This window comes from Physeter macrocephalus, chromosome 18 (assembly GCF_002837175.3).
Source record: "Physeter macrocephalus isolate SW-GA chromosome 18, ASM283717v5, whole genome shotgun sequence".
NCBI lineage: Eukaryota > Metazoa > Chordata > Mammalia > Artiodactyla > Physeteridae > Physeter > Physeter macrocephalus.
In genome coordinates this window covers 55,463,843-55,483,672 of record NC_041231.1, presented here as the reverse complement: position 1 = coordinate 55,483,672, position 19,830 = coordinate 55,463,843, and the positions used below count along the sequence as shown (strand labels likewise).

The 19,830-nt window shown below is 42.6% G+C and overlaps 1 protein-coding gene across 1 annotated transcript in view; it reads right to left on the bottom strand.

Annotated features, from left to right (window-relative positions):
- The window catches only part of SUSD5 (sushi domain containing 5), a 41,079-nt gene extending 35,753 nt beyond the window's left edge, over positions 1–5,326 (bottom strand). Inside the window, exon 1 of the mRNA XM_028479649.1 lies at positions 5,208–5,326. Within this exon, the coding sequence (XP_028335450.1) occupies positions 5,208–5,313 (106 nt within the window). The 5' untranslated portion in view covers positions 5,314–5,326. The remainder of the gene's footprint in view (positions 1–5,207) is intronic.
- Positions 5,327–19,830: the final 14,504 nt, after the last annotated feature.

Sequence of the window (19,830 nt, the reverse complement as noted above, 5' to 3'; positions counted from 1 at the left end):
GACCAGCTAGAAGGGTGGGATAGGGAGGGTGGGAGGGAGGGAGATGCAAGAGGGAAGAGATATGGGGATATATGTATATGTATAACTGATTCACTTTGTTATAAAGCAGAAACTAACACACCATTGTAAAGCAATTATACTCCAATAAAAATGTTAAAAAAAACCTAACCTGTTGGAAAACACTGGAAAAGAAGAGCAAACTAAACCCAAAGCAAGCAGAAGAAGGAAATAATAAGAATAAAGCAAAAATTAATGAAACAGAAAAGGAAAAACAATAAAGAAAATCAGTAAAACCAAAAGTTGGTTTTTGGGAAGGTCAACAAAATTGACAAACGTTTAGCTAAAATGACCAAGAAAAAAAAAGACTTGAATTACTAAAACAGGAATGAGAGGGCAGTTATTACTCCAAGCTTATGGAAATACAAAGATTATAAAGGACTACTATAAGCAACTATATGCCAGACTTCCCTGGTGGTCCAGTGGTTTGGACTCCGTGCTTCCGGTGCAGGGGACGCAGGTTCCATCCCTGGTTGGGGAACTAGGATCCCACATGCTGCACAGCATGGCCAAAAAACCCCCCAAAAACCCAAAACAACTGTATGCCAAAAATTAGGTAACTCGTATGAAATGGAAAAATTGCTAAAAAGACACAAACTACTGAAATTGACTCAAGAAGAAATAGAAAATCTGAACAGATCTTTAACAAGAGATTGAATCAGTAATTGAAAATTACCCACAAAGAAAAGCACATGTTCAGATGGCTTCACTGATGAGTTCTACCAAATAGCTAAAAAGGACTTGATATCAATTCTCTGTAAACTCATCTAAAAAATAGAACAGGAGGGAACAACACCTCCCAGCTTTTTCTATGAGGCCACCATTGCCCTAATGCCAAAACCAGACAAAAGACACCGCAAGAAAAGAAAACTACAGGCTATTATCTCTTATAAATATAGACACAAAAGTCCTCAACAAAAATACTAGCAAACTAAATCCAGCAGCATAAAAATAAAAATTACATACCATGACCAAGTGGGATCTATCCCAGGAATACAAGGTTGGTTTATATCCCAAAATCAATTAATATAATACAACTTATCAATAGAATAAAGGACAAAAACTACATGATCATCTCAATAGATGCAGAAAGGCACTTGACAAAATTCAGTACCCTTTCATGATAGAAAAAACATTCAACAAACTAAGAAGGGAGGGGAATATCTTCAACCTGATAAAGAGCATCTACAAAAATCCCATAGCTAACATCCCACTTGATGGTGAAAGACTGAATACCTTCCCCTAAGATTAAGGATGTCTGCTCTTGCCACTTCTATTCAACATTGTACTGGCAGTTCTCTCCAAGGCAATTAGGCAAGAAGATGAAATAAAAGCCATCCAGATTGGAAAGAAGTAAAACTATATTTGCAAATGATGTGATCTTGCATATAGAAAATCCTAAGAAATCCACTAAACTGATAGAACAGTTCAGCAAGTTTGCAGTAAAACATTTTTACTGAAGTGACAAAAATCTGTGCAGAAATTAAGTAGGTCATCTCTTCTCATTGTAAAACTTTTCCCTAGGATTCCATTTACACACATGGTTTCAAAGGCCATCTTGACATGGATGACTCGCATTTTTCTCTTCAGTCCAGACCCTTTCCATTCAGCCCATCCTCCTCTCCACCCCCACCCTCTCTCACCTGCACAAGTGAAATAGCACCCTACATGGTCTCTCCACGTCAACTCTTGCCCTGGTGCCATCCATTCTTCCTACTCTCAGGGTGAGCTTCTCAAAATGCAAACCTGATCAGTCTTTCTTTTTTGGATTAAAACAAAACTTGGCCCCATATCAGTTTCCCCAGCGTCATCTCAAACTACTTCTACCTTGGACTCTGGGCTCCAGTCACTCTGTTTCTTGACACATGTCCCACTTTCTCTGCCACTCATAGTTTCTCTGTACATGTTATTCTCTATCCAGATGCTCTTTCTTCTCCCCTTTGCCTAGTTAATTCTTACTTATCTTTCAGATCCTCCTACACCAAGTCAAAAATCTCCTAATATATGCCCTCATAATACCTCTGTCCTTTAATCTTATCACTTACCAAAATCGCAAATTCACATTTCCTTCATATAATTATCTGCTTAATGACTCTCTCCCCCATTGGATTTTAAGCTCCCTGATAGCAAGGACCTGTTTCTCCTCACCGTTCTATCCTCAACAGCAAGGACAGTACCTAGCATATGGTAGACACTCAAATTATCTGTTGAATTAATGAATCTTTTCCTGCGGTCTTTACCCAAACACAGTTAATTTGCATTCAGTTAATGTGAAGATTTTTCTGTTTCAAAAGTGTTTTAAAATTACAGTAGCAGGTCTCTTTTATGTATAAGATACACATCAAATTAGTCCAATGTAAAACTAAATGTTTTAAATTTGAGTTTGACTTATTTTTGAATAAGCCTATGGAATTTTTAATAACTCCAAATTCTCTCTCTTCAAATGTCTTAACACATCAGTTTAGCTGCACATTTCTTCTTCCTCCTTCCATCACTGTAGAACATAAATACCTAAATGTGAAAAGTGGTAGTTAAGCATATATTTAGTAAAGAAAAGAATCCTATCATAAATAGGTTCTAATTCTTCAATGGCTCTATTATAAAAGTTGGAGCTCAGCAAATGGAGTTTCTTGAAAGCAAATTTACCTATAGTTCTCCATTGCGGAAGAAGGGAGAAGGAAAGAAGGAGAAGGGAGAAACGGAGGCATTTCTGGCAAGTGTTAACAAGAAAATATGCCTGGTGCTGTCGTTACTTTCTCCTTATCCAATGATATTTCTGTCTTAAATTTTCTATGACACACATCAAGCCAGATAGGCACAAAATTTTGATCCATATCCATCTGGTATTCCACGTAAGCAGTTATAATGGGGTGAAACTCTAAAGCCTCATGGGTTGCAGAGATATTTCTTTAAAAGGAATTAAAATTGGTACAATAGTATACATTGTTCAAAGGTTAATACTAGCTCCAATTTATTCTACTTGCATTCTTTAAAATCACCTTAATTTTCATGACTCAATGTCAGGCCAAAAAGTACTACAGTAAAGAATTAACAGGGACTTCCCTGGTGGTGCAGTGGTTAGGAATCTGCCTGCCAATGTAGGGGACACGGGTTCGAGCCCTGGTCCGGGAAGATCCCACATGCCATGGAGCAACTAAACCCGTGAGCCACAGCTACTGAGCCCGTGCTCTAGAGCCTGCGAGCCACAACGAACCACAGCTACTGAAGCCCGCGTGCCTAGAGCCCAGTGCTCCGCGACAAAGAGAAGCCAGTGCAATGAGAAGACTGTGCACCTCAATGACGAAGTAGCCCCCGCTAGCCTCAACTAGAGGAAGCCCTCACGCAGCAACGAAGACCCAATGAAGCCAAAAAATAAATAAATAAGTGAATAAAAATTTTTTAAAAAAAGAATTAACAGTGGATTGGCTGCTAATAGGTATGGGATTTCTTTTTGGGTGATGAAAATTTTCAGAAATGAGAGAGTGGTGATGGTTGATGACTGTACTAAAAACACTTGGATCGTGCATTTTAAAATGGTAATTTTTACATGAATTTTATTTCAAAAATTAAGTGATCACTAGGAGCCTTTAAAGTTAACAGTTTTCCCCTCTCTCTCTGAGCATATGGAGAAATAAGACAGACAGTCATCCCTAATTAGGAGCAAAGAGTTCTACAAGCTGGCACTTAGGACAAAGAAAACCCAGAATTCTAAGATACTATCTGGAGGTTTTTCCCTTGCTTTCTCCTTTCCCTAACCACCATGCTTCTTTTTGTCAAATCTTCTCTCTGCACCCAATATTGTTTGCTAAATAGCGATGACATTTTAAAATATACAAAGTATCCTAAATCAGCTGAGGGTTTTTCTCCTTCATCAATCTAATTTGTCCCAAGCTTGGATTTACTAGTAACCCCTCATGGATGTGAGAACATGCTAGCTTCTTTTCTTTTAGATCCTTCTGCACCAAGTCAACGGGGTTTTGTTCCAAAATCAAAACACAGCTGAATTAGCTTTTTGAAACTGAACTGATCTAAGGCTGTGATCCTGCTAAGTTTAGGGAAGTATTGAAAGCTGAATTCGGGTTGAAAAAACAAACAAAACGATGGGTCAATTCTCAGAACCCACAAAAATCTGGTCCTTACCTATTTCCTCAAGCTTTTTAAAAATGTTTTTTATTTTTATTATATTTTGAATGTATTTATTTCATTTATTTATATTTGGCTGTGTTGGGTCTGTTGCTGTGCGTGGGCTTTCTCTAGTTGCTGCGAGCGGGGGCTACTGGGCTACTCTTTGTTGTGGTGCGTGGGCTTCTCATTACAGTGGCTTCTCTGTCACAGAGCACTGGGCTCTAGGCACGCGGGCTTCAGTAGTTGTGGCACGTGGGCTCAGTAGTTGTGGCCTGCGGGCTCTAGAACACAGGCTCAGTAGCTGTGGCACACAGGCTTCGTTGCTCTGCGGCATGTGGGATCTTTCCGGACCGGGGCTCGAACCCGTGTCCCCTGCATTGGCAGGCGTATTCTTAACCACTGCGCCACCAGGGAAGCCCTCTCTAGCTTCTTGTTGAAGGAGAGCCTCACCTTGAACTTTCCGCTCCAGCCACTCTATCATTTATCCCATTTCCCCTGCGACTCACAGGACCTTTGCACGTGCTATTTCCTCTCCCCAAGACCTTCTCCTCTCTCTTTTGCCTAGCTGACTTCCACTCATCTTTCAGATCTTCCCGGACCAAGCCAAAACGCCAAGGGAGTCTTGTAATCACTGGCCTTGACATTCGGAGCACAGTTAATAGACGTGGGAAATTATGTCTCTGCAGAGGAGGTTCCAGGGCACCCTAGACGTGATTTCATTTAAAAGACCTTTCAAGGAGATCTTGGAAAGCTAGAGGCGGGCTTGCAGGACCAAAGCACAGGCTTTCTCTTGTGCATTAAGGAGTGGTTCAGGGGCCCTGTGGGGGTGTTTGGGCGCGCGGGGGACTCGGTGAGCTGCAAGAGGGAGGCGGGGTCGCAGGACAGCTGCGCTCCTTGTTTCCTCCCAGGCTGGTCGTGTTCCGGGCTCGTCTGAGGGGGCAGCCCCGGCGAGCTTCACTTTCCCCACCGAGAACCCACGCGCCACCCCGGGCCCGCCGCCTCGCGGGCACTCCCCGGACACTCACCCTCCGCCCGCACGGAGAGCCCTGGCAGGCCGAGCAGGAGCAGCGCCGCCGCCCAGAGCCGGGTGCGGGAGCCGGGTCCCTTGGCAGCCATGGTCCGGGCGTCCATGGGCGGGTGGCTGGAGCGCGGGCTCTGGCTGTGCGGCAATCGGGGGTGCCTGCGCCACTGCGCCACGCACGCCACTCGGCTCCGCGTGCTGTGCTCTGTTCGCGCGTCGCAGGCTTCGCGCCCGGCGCGCAGACAGGGAGGAGTACGGAGAGCCAGGGAGGCTGGGGATGCCAGATCCGCAGCACTGGGGCCCCGATCTCCCAGGGGGTCCAGTACTCGGCGCCGGGGAGGCGGCTGTAGCCGGGCTCCGCCTTCGTGCTGGGCACCTGGAGGCCTCGGTGCCAAAAGAGGCTGCGCCGAACGAACGGCGAGCTCCCTGGGCGCCTCCGGGGCAGAGGGGAAGGGCGCGTGGAGGCGGGGAGAGCGGAGAGCCCGCTGCAGGGAACCCCCGCCTGCCTGGGGACCCTCTGCGAAAGGGTGACGCAGTCTGAGAGGCCAACCCACCCCACACACCCCCGCCCCGGGAGGACCGTGAAAAAACTGATGCCTAACTCTGTACTCTGCCTCTTGACTTTGCAGCTGGCGTCCTCCTGCACAGGAAGAACATTTTTACGAAAAAGAATGCTCTAACTTGCCAACCTCACTCTGAGGAGTGAAAACGCACGGAATAGCGAGACTCCCCTTCCCTAAAAGGCCTGACAGTCATTCACATGTGAGTGTAAATTAATTTACTTAACTATTCATCTTGCAACAGCTAGCTGGTAACCTGAGGAGTGAGAATTCACATGTCTGGGCTGGAGGGGACCTTTGAAAGCCTGATTATTGCTGAGAATGGAGGGGAGGGGGCAGAAGGCACCTGCAGGAACTACGCATTGATTCCTTCAGGAGCTGTGCCTACTATCGCTTTTAGAATAGTCAATTGGATATTACTACCGAATCCTAATGAAATTTTAAAGTTTGTCTTTATTCAGACCTGTCCTGCCCTGTCCTAATTTGGGTAGATAGCATGCTCTAAAGGTTTGTTTGGTACAACTGCTTTAGAGAACTGTTTGACTGTTTCATATAAAGTTAAAATACACCTCCTCGAAAACACAGAATTCCACTCCTGGGTGTATATCCAAAAGAAATGAAAACATATGTGCACAAAAAGATTTATACCCAAATTTCATAGCAGCTTTATTCACAATAATTAAAAACTGGAAGCAACCTAAATGTCATCAACTGACAAACAGAAAAACAAACGGTGTCATGTTTATGCAATAGAATACTCTTCATCAGTAAGAGGAAGGAAATACTGATGCACTCAATAACGTGGATGAATCTCAAAAATATGATGAGTGAAAGAAGCTTTAGTAAAAGAGTTCATACTGTATGATTTCCTTTCTCTCTCTTTTTTTTTTTGGCCACACCTCGTGGCATGCGGAACGTTCCTGACCAGGGATGGAACCCGCTCCCCCTGCAGTGGAAGCGCCAGGGAAGTCCGTGTATGATTCCATTTTTATATGAAGTTCACAAAGGGGCAGAACTAATTTGTGGTGAAAACAATACCATGGTTGCCTTTGAGGAGGTGGGAACACACTTCTGATGTAATGGGAACATTCTGTATCTTGAATGAGGATGGCGGTCACCCGAGTGTATACACTTCTCAAACCTCACTAAACTGTACACTTAAAATCTGTGCATTTTGTTGAATGCTATTTATACCTTAATAACAAATATTTCAAGACTAATGAGCTCAGTTCTTGCCCTGAAGAGTAAATAAGTTTAACAGAAAAGAGTTTAATGAAAGGACCACAGACAGAAATATGGGCAGGGTTGAGAGAACCAGTAAGGGATGGTAAAGCCCTTGGGACTGTCAACAGCAGGAAGGGTTACCACCGTGAGGCCTGAAGGTATGAGGGGAGTTGGAGGTGTTATCAAAATCCAGCAGGAGCATGGTCATGAAAGGCGCTGCCTGAAAGGAGAGGTTAACCACAGGTAGAGGAACGCAGCTGCTGCCAGTGGTCTGGTAGGGAGGAAGAAATACCCCAACCTCTCTCTCCTTCTACCCTTTGGATTCCTCCTGATGCCTCCTGGTGGCTGAACCATTTGACAGGTGGACGGCAGAGGAGCACAGGTGCCACAGTCCTCAGAGGTCATTCTCCCAGGGTGCAGAGTCAGGCAGGGGAGGGTAGAGAGTGGATCTGGAGAGGCAGTTGGAAAACAACCAGCACAGTCCATTTATTCTCTTCTTTCATTTGGATGAACATAATTTGGAACAAAACAGGGGAAGCACAAAGTTCTGTCAGTTTCTGTATGATCTGGGAATATGTCAATTCAAAGTCTCACTTGGAGCTAAAACAGTAATATTAACCACCATCACTGGTTATTTTCACATAAGTGCTGTTTCACATAAAGAGAAACGGCGAAAAATAAACCCTTATCATAAAATGTAGATACCACAACCCTCGTTCCCGTCACTGGCCAAGACGTATTATTTGATAATCATTGCAATATTTCCCTTCCACCCTCAGAGCATCTTGGCCGACATGACTTTTTTTAACGGGTGGGAGGGATCCAAACCTTCATTCCTTCTGAGGACCTATCTTTATTAGTTTGCCATGGTTTCTCATTGACTGTTGCTATTGGACAGATTCCTGGGATCTAGACATAGTCACCCATACCCGCATTTTGTAGAAGGAACCCACTTTCCCCTTGGTAATCAGGATCAATCACCAGCCAGTAGAGTGACCTTCTCTTCTGTTGGAGAGCAATATTAGCTTCCAATTTACTGGCAGATGCCTGTGTGTTTACTGGTGGAAGTATGTCTCCTTTGCCCACCCAAACCTCCCAATTCACCAATCTAAAGGCTGTAGGGACAGAATATGCAAAACTTTGGTAGGTGGGTTATTATATGTAATAGAAGGAAGGTCATTCCCACTTCCACTTGTTGGTTCTTAGACGGTGTATTCTGTCTGTAAGAGAAATGACACCGTATATTGGCTGCTGGCTTAAGGCATATACTGTATCCTGGGCGAGTGCCCTAACCTCTCAGGGTATTGGCTCAGCTAGTACCCTGTGACCTCACCTTTCTATCAAGCCATCTGCTTCTGGGTGATGGGGCATAGAGTAAAACTCATGGGCATGATGCCATTGCCATACTGCCTTTGCTGAAAAATCAGTTTCTTGGTTATAGATGATGTAATGTGCGATCCCATGGCAATAGATGAGGCATTCTATGAGTTCACGATATCATGCTGGTAGATGCAAGGCAGGCAAAGGAGGAAAAATCATATCTAGAATAAGGATCTATTCCAATGAGAACAAATAATTGTGACCCCTGTGAAAAAAAAAGGGATCCCATATAAACAACTTTCCCCCCACATAACAGGAGGGGCCAGCTAGGGAATGATGTCTTGTGGGGACTCATGGTGGCCTCTGCTGTTGGCACATTGGATGCTCAGCAGTGGTGGTAACCAGATCAACTCTGAGAAAGAAGAGAAGTTTGTGTTATTGCATTCCTGCATGGCCCCCATCTCTGCCACCATGACCCCTACGTACATGGTTCCATTACACAAGCGCAGATGCGGCTAGAGACAGAGGTACCTGACAGCCAGAGAATGGGTCCAGTCCTCCAAGGTGCTACCTGATTATTAGGGGTAACTTCTTCATTTAATTCCTCTTGTGCGGGGGGTGTGGCATAGGCTACATACACATTGCCAGGCTGCTCATTCCAAGATGTCCAGACTGACTTTGTTTTTTCGGCTGCGGGGCGGCATGTGGGATCTTAGTTCCCTGACCAGGGATCGAACCCATGCCCCCTGCAGTGGAAGCACGGAGTCTTAACCACTGGACCGCCAGGGAAGTCCCCCCATACTGGCATCTTATTATCAGTTTTTCAGTGTTGAACTAGCTGTCTCTGACCAGCTAATTTAGGCATTATCCATAAATTAGTACAGATCCATGAATAAGGCCATCTCTCCTTTCATGAAAACCAAAGTTCCACATGTTGGGAAGATTTTCTTTTGCTCCTGGTTTTTTCATTGTGGTAAAATATACATAACATAAAACTTACCACTTTAACCATGTGTAAGTGTACGGTTCTGTGGCATTAAGTACATTCACATTGTTGTGCAACCTTCACTCCTGTCCGTCTCCAGAACTTTTTCATCATCCCCAACGGAAACTTTGCACCCATTAAACACTAACTCCCGTTCCTCCGTTCCCTCCCTCTAGCTCCTGGTAACTGCCGTTCAACCTTTTGTCTCTATGAATTTGACTGTTCTAGGTACCTCATATAAGTGGAATCATACAGTGTTTCTCCTTTTACGTCACGGCAGTTTTTTAGTTCTATACAAGAGTGGAGATGGCTAGTGCCACGCCATGGACACTCAGGTACAGAGCAGGCCCAAGTTTTTCCCTCCTGTGTTAAGTAAAACTCCCCATGAGTCCATAGATGTGGGTTGAGGTACAGGTAGCAAAGCGGCAGAAGCAAGTGCCCTGGAATCTGAGCCACCTGCTCATGTAATTTACTTGTTCCTTCCAGGCCTGCTCTTGTATACTCCATTTCCATTTGACAGTGGAATTCCGCTGTCTAGTTTAAAATGCCCCATTCAGGTAAAGTCTCATACTCACATGGTCAAGCAGCCAGTCTCTACCAGGGCCCAATTGCTAGGTAGGAACTGCTTATCAAATGGAGAATAGATGATTATACTCTAAAACTCTAGGGGTCTACATCACCATTCTACTATGTGGTTTGCCCGTGCTTCATAAGGCATCCCTACCTACATTTAAAGTATTGTGTCTTTTATGGCATGAGGCCAAAGTGGCAACACAGTTTGCTCTGCAGCCTGGATACTGCATAGTTCCCTATTGCTATGGACTGCTTTCAAAACTGTAAGCCTTATGAGTTTCCACATAGTAAATGGTCCCTAAACCATTGTATCTTCTTTTTGCAAAATTTATTTTATTGAAGTATAGTTGATTTACAATGTTGTGTTAGTTTCTGGTGTATAGCAAAGGGATTCAGTTATACATATATATATACACATTCTTTTTCATATTCTTTTCCATTATGGTTTATCACAGGATATTGAATATAGTTCCTGGTGCTATACAGTAGGACCTTGTTGTTTATCCATTCTATATATAATAGTTTCCATCTGCTAATCCCAGCCTCCCACTCCATCCCTCCCCCAACCCCCCACCCCAGCAGCCACAAGTCTTTTCTCTATGTCTGTGAGTCTGTTTCATAGATAAGTTCATTAGTGTCATATTTTAGATTCCACCTGTAAGTGATATCATATGATATTTGTCTTTCTCTTTCTGACTTACTTCACTTAGTACGATAATCTCTAGGCCATCCATGTTGCTGCAAATGGCATTATTTCATTCTTTTTTATGGCTGAGTAGTATTCCATTGTTATATATACCACATGTTCCTTTTTTTTTGGGCCGCACCGTGCAGCATGTGAAACTTCCCCCATCAGGATCGAGCTCTTGCCCCCTGCAGTGGAAGCACAGAGTCTTAACCACTGGACCACCAGGGAAGTCCGTACCATATCTTCTTTATCCATTCACCTGTCGATGGACATTTAGGTTGTTTCCATGTCTTGGCTATTGTGTGTAGTGCTGCTGTGAACATAGGGATGCATGTATCTTTTTTGAATTAGTTTTCTCCGGGTGTATGCCCAGGAGTGGAATTGCTGGATCATATGGCAACTCTATTTTTAGTTTTATGAGGAACCTCCATACTGTTCTCCATAGTGGCTGTACCTACTTAGTTCCCACCAACAGTGTAGGAGGGTTCCCTTTTCTCCATACCCTCTCTAACATTTGTCATTTGTAGACTTTTTCAATGATGGCCATTCTGACTGGTGCGAGGTGGTACCTCATTTCTCTAATGATTAGTGATGTTGAGCATCTTTTTATGTGCCTGTTGGCCATCTGTATATCTTCTTTGGAGAAATGTCTATTTAAATCTTCTGCCCATTTTTCGATTGGGTTTTTTGTTGTTGAGTTGATGAGCTGTTTGTTTATTTTGGAAATTAAGTCCTTGTTGCATCATTTGCAAATATTTTCTCCCAGGCGGTGGGTTGTCTTCTTGCTTTGTTTATGGTTTCCTTTGCTGTACAACCGTTGTATCTTCTTATCCATTGTGGTAGTCTGTGGCTATCAGTTTCTCTCTAGATAAAGTCCTGACATAAAACAGTGAAAATGTGCTACTATTCTTGCTGGCTGAAGGAATTAAAAATGAACCATTTACTGGGTTAATAACATAACAGGTGCCAAAGCCTGTATTTATGTATTCTAGTAATGACAATATACCTGGAAGAGCAGTTGCAACTGGCATCACCACCTGATTAATTTGAAGATAAGCTACTAATATTTTCCGATAATTCCATAATATTTTCCAGCTTTTGCTCTGGCAAACAGGAAAGAAACATAGAATGACCAAAAATCCTGGTTTACACCTCCTGTTTACACCTCTTGTCCCAGGGTCCCATCCAATTTCATACCTGACCCAGATTTTTCATTTTCTAAAGAAGTGTTTTTAACACTAGAATTAACATAAGCCAGAATGGTGGTCCTCAATTTTGCACTCCTAGCTTCTGCATGTTTTCATCTAGTAGTGGGTGAGATGCATGTGCAATTCTCACTTGAAAACATGATTATACATGAACGATAAGCAGTGACCCATCTCATTTTCTGATGCCACGTAACCAACTTCTCCCTTTCAAGGACAGTATGCAGAATGATCAGTGACATAAATCAAGTGTGCTCAGACACAAGGAGCTAGGGACAGCTCACTCCTTATGGTCTCTGGTCTTAGTGGGAAAAGTATTCAAAGCCTTGCCAGCCACTCAGTTTACTAGGCAGTTCTTCAGTGACCTGTAAGATCCATGAGGCCACCAGTCAGTAGGTCAGGGAGAAAAGTGAGCACTTAGTAGGTAGTTTGAGTGCTTTTGCTGCATTATATGTCCGGGTATGAGAAAGAAACTATAAGTAACCTCTCGAACACCTTGTGACTATACAGTGTAGGTCACTGTGTTGTGATTCTATTTATGGGTTCTTTCCTTTCTCCGGAGAATAAGTTTCCAGAGGGCAGGGGCAGTGTCTCACCATCTCTGTATCCCAGCGTCTACCACAGCCCCTATCCCAGTGCCTGGCACATAATAAGTCCTCAATGAATGTCTGATAAATGAATGAGTGCATACTTTCCATGGTATTGTGGGCACTCTGTTTCCCTCAGCCCACGTACTTGAATGCTTACTCATCTTTCTTGACTCAATACTAGCATCATCTCCCTCTGAGAAGTCTTTTTTGTGACTAGTCCAGTCTCTCCACTGACGATTCTCTCCTTTGTACTCCCCATGTACCCTGAAGAGTTGCCTCAGTAATCATGGCTCTTTAATGGAACAGTTGTTCTACAGATCTGTCTCTCCCACTTGTCTGAATGTCCCTGAGGACAAAGACCATGTGTTTTCTGTGTTTTTATCTCTGGTGCCTTGAGAAGTGCCTGGTTCATGGTAGGTTCCCAACCTCTGTTTGATGAGTTCATCATACACCAGACCTGTGGGGTTAACTCATCCAAGGACCCCAAGTAGAGAGCATGTCAAGGGCCATGGAGATGGTCTCAGTAAAATAAGGAACTTGCCAAGGGATTGCATGGATCTCTTCTTAACATCTTTTTAGGGCAACCATGTCCATTTATGTTCTATCTTTGGTAGCTAGTATAGTGCCTAGCATATAGGGGGCATTTAATTAAGCTTCGATGAGCAGGAGGATATGAATAAATGAGCCTCAAAAGCAATATATGCCAGCCAATGTAGATTTCAAACTTGATGGATCCAAAGCAGTCTCACAAATCATCTGCCTCCAGTCCGAAGCCACATAACCGAAAAATCACTGCATAATGTAGCATTTACACGCAGGCTGCCTTCAGGGCTACGGAGGTTGTGGGCTGGGTCCTGAGTAAACACAGCCTACACTGAAAAGCCACTGTGGGCTCTGGGAGTTCTTTCAAGTTCCTCTGGGTTCTGAACTTGATTTGCAGCTGGAGCCAAGTCTCTACCAAGTACCCACCTCTTTTCGGCAATTGAATTATTAACTAAAAGAAAACCATCCAGAGTGTAGCAGTTAGCAGTGGGCTGCCAATGGTAGGGAAATTTTATTTTGTTTACTCAGAGTGTTTGCACCTAATCTATTGAAGAGTAGGAATGAGCCTTCAGAAAGCAATTCAGAAGACCTGGTTCTGAAGGAAGACAGACTTTGGACTTGGTAGGGAGGCAGTTCAGGGCAGCCAAGGAGTGGCGCTGCAGTGCTACCCCTCAGGACAAGACTGATTTCCAGGTGGGTGTTATCCACAGCTTCCTTCTGTGCTGGCTTTTCAGGGACCCTGGGAGGGCCCCAGGGCTCCAGTCTCCCAGATACCTCCTGTAATCCCTGATTTGAATTCTGCATCATTCACTGAAGTCTTTGGTCCTTGTTGCGATGCAAATGCACAGAGAGGGACAACTCTGGAAAGGAGTCTGAGTTTAAGTCTGACTTTTGCAACTAATAACCCTATGAATACATCACTTTACATCTCTGGGCCTCGGTTTCTTTACCTATAAAATACAGATGAAAGTGCTACCTAACATACCGGGTTTTTGAGATTGGAATTACTTTGTTTTCTTTTTGTTTTTGTTTTTTTTTGGCCACACCTTGCAGCTTTCGGGATAAGTATACTGAAGTTTTCTATCATGTCTAACCTTAAGATCCTCACTTCTTTAAACCTCACAGAGTAACCACTGAACTCTGTCCTTTGCTTTGGGAAAGCAGGGCAAACTGACCATCTCTGCTGAATTCCCTGTGGAACTCTCAGCCCTTAAACATGATGACTGCTATTCCAGGGACTATTCATCCTCGATCTTGCTCAGGTAGCCCATGTATTAATAGTAGACAGTCCTGTTGTGCCCATTGGTATACCTGTACTTGTCAGGCAATGTACCCAAAACTTCATTTCCGGAAGAATGGTCATCATGTACATGAGACATGGTGAGAATGCAGAAAAACCCAACGCAATGATGTGACATGTTAAATATCCCTCATCTTAGCCAATATGTTGATTTTGCTTTTTACTGAAGTATAGCAAAGACACAGACATTTAAAAATTTACTTTGAGAGGTAGTGTGATAGAAGGGCCCGAGATGCTTGGCTTCTTCTCTTAGTCTGTCATCAGCCTATTGGACTAATCATTCCTTTGCCCTCCATTTCTCATTCAGTAAAGTCCAGCAATGAAGAGATGGCTTCTAAGGAGACTTCCATTATTCTCTTTGGCTCCAGTGGGCCCTTTCCTCATGCATGGCTGTTTTCTGTGTTTAGAATGCCTTCTGTTGGCCAAGCTGGAGTCTCTACCTCACACTCCAAATTTGCCAGAGCATGGGACCAAATGCGGGCCCTGCTGGAAAGAGGGTTGGATGGGGTTGTCTTGGTCCTGCCACACAAGGCTCTCTGGAAAGGGCAAGAGACTCCAGCAGGAAGAGGAAAGAGGTTTATGTAAGCTTCCCAAGGGCTATGAAAAGAGTCATAAAGGGTCCCAAAATAGAAATGCATCCACAAAGGACACGGGAGCTCAAACAGGTGGAGGGGAGAAGACTTAATGCCAAGCAAATTCGTGCATTTTGATTGCTAAGTGTCTAGTGCCAATTTCTGAAACAAAACTGTGTTTGCAAATTTAAGTGGTAGTGGGACCATTACCTTGAAGTGGGAAGAAAATCCATGGACCCACTAGGAGTTTGGGGACAGGGATAATTATCCCCATGAAATAATGTTCAAAGGAACAGTGGAAGGTAAAAACAAACTTGTGCTTTGATCACAATCCATTTATCACCTTTGTTCAACGTGCCAACTCACATGCTTTAAATATATATATTTTTATTCGTTTGGAGCCTCAGTTTACTGTCTGAAGATATATATCAAGCTGTGTGCAAATATTTTCTCTTTTTAATATTATGTACTGGAAGCTAAAACCACTCACTGCAGAGTTAGCAAATCAACAGCAATTAGGTTAAGTCATCTACAAATAACAGTAGGAATGTACACAGGACAATTTTCCAGGCATTTAACTAGAATTGACTTGGATCCAGATAGGTAGTGGGGAAAAGGGGAGAGTTATATTTTGTCTTTCTCCTCCATTCCCTACAGTGGGCATCAGGGTGGTGAACAGAAAAACAAGTGAGTTCTGCCACTTGGTAGTACTGTGAACGTGGGCAAATTGCTTAGCTCTCATTCATTCAACAAACAAGTGATGGGGAAACAAGAAGTTGAGAAGCAGTCTCGAGGAAAATTCAAGTTGGAGGAGGTTGACAGCTGAAATCTAGGGATGATGCTGGGTTGTGATCAAGAGAGGACAGCCAGAGCACATGGGAGATACTATATAGGCATATAGCCACTGAGGGACCCACCAGACATTGAATTAATGCCAGAAGGGCATACCTGCTCTGGGAAGACTTGCATTATCTGCATCTTGTGTTGCTAGGCGTGCCATCTGCTGTCTTAGTGCCTGTTTATTTTTTATGTCATCCATAAAAAAGGTGTTTAAGCTTGCTTTAATTTATTTTTAAAAAGTAGGAATAGCCTTGGGAGAATAATTAGAATCCCACTGGTTTTTGTCAGCATATTTTCCTGTCTACTGACTTTTAAGAGGGCCCTGCCAAATAGTCTGTGTAAGAGTAAATGAACAAATAAAAGGATTGCTCTGTAGCTATTTGGACTTGGTTTTTAAGGAACTTTATCTTCCTTCAGATGAAAAAATAAATTCTTAACTTCAGCTTCTCCAGATTCAACAAAAATGCACAATGTGTGCCTGCAGAAGCAGAAAGGGGAAAAAGATGGAAAGAATGACTCAGTATTCAGGGGAAAAGGTTCTGTTATGTGAATAGAGGGCATTGTATGGATTGATTAGGTGGTGATATTGACCAAATTATTAGGGAAAAAAATGGAGGAGTAGTAGGATCTTTTGAAATACTGCAGAGGAAAAGCTATTATCAACACAGTATGTTAAAAATAATCCCTAAATGCCAAAGAAGTTGTCTGGCAAAATGATACTCGCTTATCCAGAGGTCTTCTGTTCTTACTCCAAAATGTCCTTTTCATCAGTATAACTCTAATAATTCTTGAAATTTAAAATTACACGAGTCAAAATAAGTTCATTCACTTATGAAAAATCAAAACATTATATAAAAGCCAAAGTATCCTTTGGCAGCCAGCTCTGTGAAAGACAAACCCTCGCCCTACCAGAGATATCCACTGTTATGAGTTCAGTGGATACTATTCAGAAAAGAATGAGGCAGATCTATATGTTCTATTAATATAGAAGTCTCAACGTACTGTTGAGAAAACAAAGTTACTGAGTATACATTATACTATTCTTGTAAAAAATTAAAATACACTCGAGACAATACTATATTGTATTTATATATCTACAACATACCCATGTAGTTCTCTCTATTTATGTCTATACTATCTAAATCTAAATCTCTACATCTAGTGAGTAGAAAAGGTTTAAAGGAATTTTCTCTTCTGGTCATGGTGAAATAGATTAGTTTCTTCTTGAGGATAAGGGACATTTAAAAACCTGTGCAAAATTTGATAACATGTACTTAAAGGCATTAAGCACCCAATAAGATAGTGAATAATTGTTAGACTCTGATCTATGGAAGGGCAGGTGCTCAGAGATATCATAGAGATTAAGACCCTTTTCCCCCTGGGGGATTATTTACTCATTTTAGAGGGGGCTGCTGAGAGGATGAGAAACTGAATTGTTGTTTTCATAGCCTTGTCAGGCTAAGGAAACTGGAAAATGACACACTGCAACCATGAAGGGGTGTTTCTTTGCTTTGTGTTGGGACCTCAATGCTTCACATTAGTAATAAGGTTATACAGAAAAAAGGCTGGTTCTTGCAGAAATTGCAACTCAGCTTTGAATAATCTCAGTCATGAATTTGGTTTAAAGTGAACTCATGTTACTTGGGCATGCATGTGCCTACCAGAAATAAATATATGTTCTCTGGAGGAAGAATACTTCATTCTGGGGAACAAATTAGTCTACAAACAATTTTGCAAGTAGATATCTGATCTACAATTAAAACAGGCACATGAGAGACAAAAAGGAAAAAAAAAAAATAATGAAAACCAGCAGAAACAACAGATGATAAGAAGAGACCCCCAGAGAAACCAGATATTGGAGCTATCAGATTCAGACTTTAAAAAACCTATTCATTATATTCAGGGAGATGAAAGACAAGTCTGAGAAATATGGCAGAGTACTAGAAACTATAAAAATATAAAAATGTAAAATCTCCAACTAAAAATTATAATTGAAAAAAATAATGAATATTTTTAACAGAAGAGTAAACATTGCTGAACAAAGATTTAGTGAACTGGAAGATATGTTGGAAGAAAATATCTAGAATGAAGCATAAAGAGACAAAAGGAAGAAAATATAAGCTAAAAAAGAAAATAATAGATATAGAGAATTCTATGTGAAGATCAATCATATGATACCTTAAGTGAGAAAAGGAAAGGAGAGGAAGAATGGGGCAGAAAAATATTTTAAGAGATTATGGGGGACTTGCCTGGTGGTGCAGTGGTTAAGACTCCGAGCTCCCAATACAGGGGGCCCAGGTTTGATCCCTGGTCAGGGAACTAGATCCCACATGCATGCCACAACTAAGAGTGTGCATGCCACAACTAAGGAACCTGCCACAACTAAGGAGCACACATGCTGCAACTAAGGAGCCTGTGAGCTGCAACTAAGGAGCCCGCCTGCTGCAATTAAGACCCGGCACAACCAAATAAAAAAAAAAGAGAGAGATTATGTCTGAGAGTTTTTCTCAGTTGATAAGATATCAAGTGGTCCAGTGGTTAAGACTCTGCGCCTCCACTGCAGGGGGCATGGGTTCAAACCCTGGTCAGGAAACTAAGATCCCACATGCTGTGTGGCATGGCCAAGAAATTAAAAAAAAAAGATATCAAGCCACAGATCCTAGAGGACAAACAAAGCCATGCAGGATAAACACAAAGAAAGCTATACCCTAACCCTAACTCCTAATGTGATGGTGTTAGTGGGATTAGTGCCCTTATAAAAGGGACCTCAGAGAGCTTTCTCACCCTCTACCCACCATGTGAGGATACAGTGAGAAGACAGCAGTCTGCAACCTGGAAGACAGCCCTCCCTAGGACATGACTGTGCTGGCACCCTGATCTCAGATTTCTAGCCTCCACAACTAGAATAAGTAGAAATAAATTGTGAGAAATAAATTTTTGTTGTTTATAAGCCAGTCAGTCTATAGTACTTTGTTGTAGTGCACCCAAACTGATGAAGAAGACAGCGGGGAGGAGGAACTATCAGCTAAAATTAGACTTTGAGGACTAGTTTCTTTTCTGTCTTATTATTATTATTATTATTTTGCCTGCACTGAGCGTTGCCAGGGAAGTCCAAAGACTTTGAGGACTTCTGATGCTGACCAAGATGGAGTATGCCTCCTACAGTCTACCTGTGTTTTATTGCAGTAAAATACTGTGGACAGGGACTTCCCCAGTGGTCCAGTGGTAAAGAATCTGCCTTCCAATGCAGGGGATGCGGGTTCGATCCCTGGTCAGGGAACCCACATGCTGCGGGGCAACTAAGCCCATGCGCCTCAATGCCAGAGCCCGGGTGTGGCAAAAACTACAGAGCCCATGTGCTCTGGAACCCACACGCCACAACTACAGAGCCCACGCGCCCTGGAGCCCATGCGCCACAATGAGAGAGTGAAAACTTCCATGCCACAACTAGAGAGAAGCCCTCGCACTGCAGCAAAAATCCTGTGTGCTGCAACTAAGACCCAACGCAGCCAAATAAATAAGTAAGAATGAAAAAAAAATACTGTGGACAGAATAGAAAAAGCAAGTATCAGAGAACTCTGAGAAAGCACTGGACAAAATTCAATACACATTTAGTAAAACAAGACAAAACAAAAACTCCCCAAAGCTCCCAGCAAATTAGGAATAGAAGGAAAGTTCGTTAACTAAATAAAGCTATAAAAACTCTACAGCTAACATCATGCTTAACGATGAGATATTGAATACTTTTCCCTATAACTCAGAAATCCCAGTCCTGATTATCTGTCCAAGTGAGTTGAAAACTAATGTTCACACAAAAATCCGTATGTGAATGCTTTTAGCAGCTGTATTCGGAATTGTCAAAGACTGGAAACAACCCAGATATCCTCCAACAGGTGAATGGATAAACAAAACTGGGGTATGTCCATACAATGGAATACTACTCAGCAGTAAAAGGAATGGATTATTGATTCACATAATGACATGGATGAATCTTAAATGCACTCTGCTAAGTGAAAAATCCAAAAGGCTCTATACTGTATGATTCCATTTATATGACATTCTTAAAAAGGCAAGACTATAGGGATAGAAAATAGATCAGTAGTTGCTAGGGGGTGGATGTGGGAGAAGAGGTTGACTATAAAAGTGTATAACGAGGGAATTTGGGGGATGATGGAACTGCTTTATATGGTTCTGTGGTAGATATACAATTTTATGTATTTGCCAAAA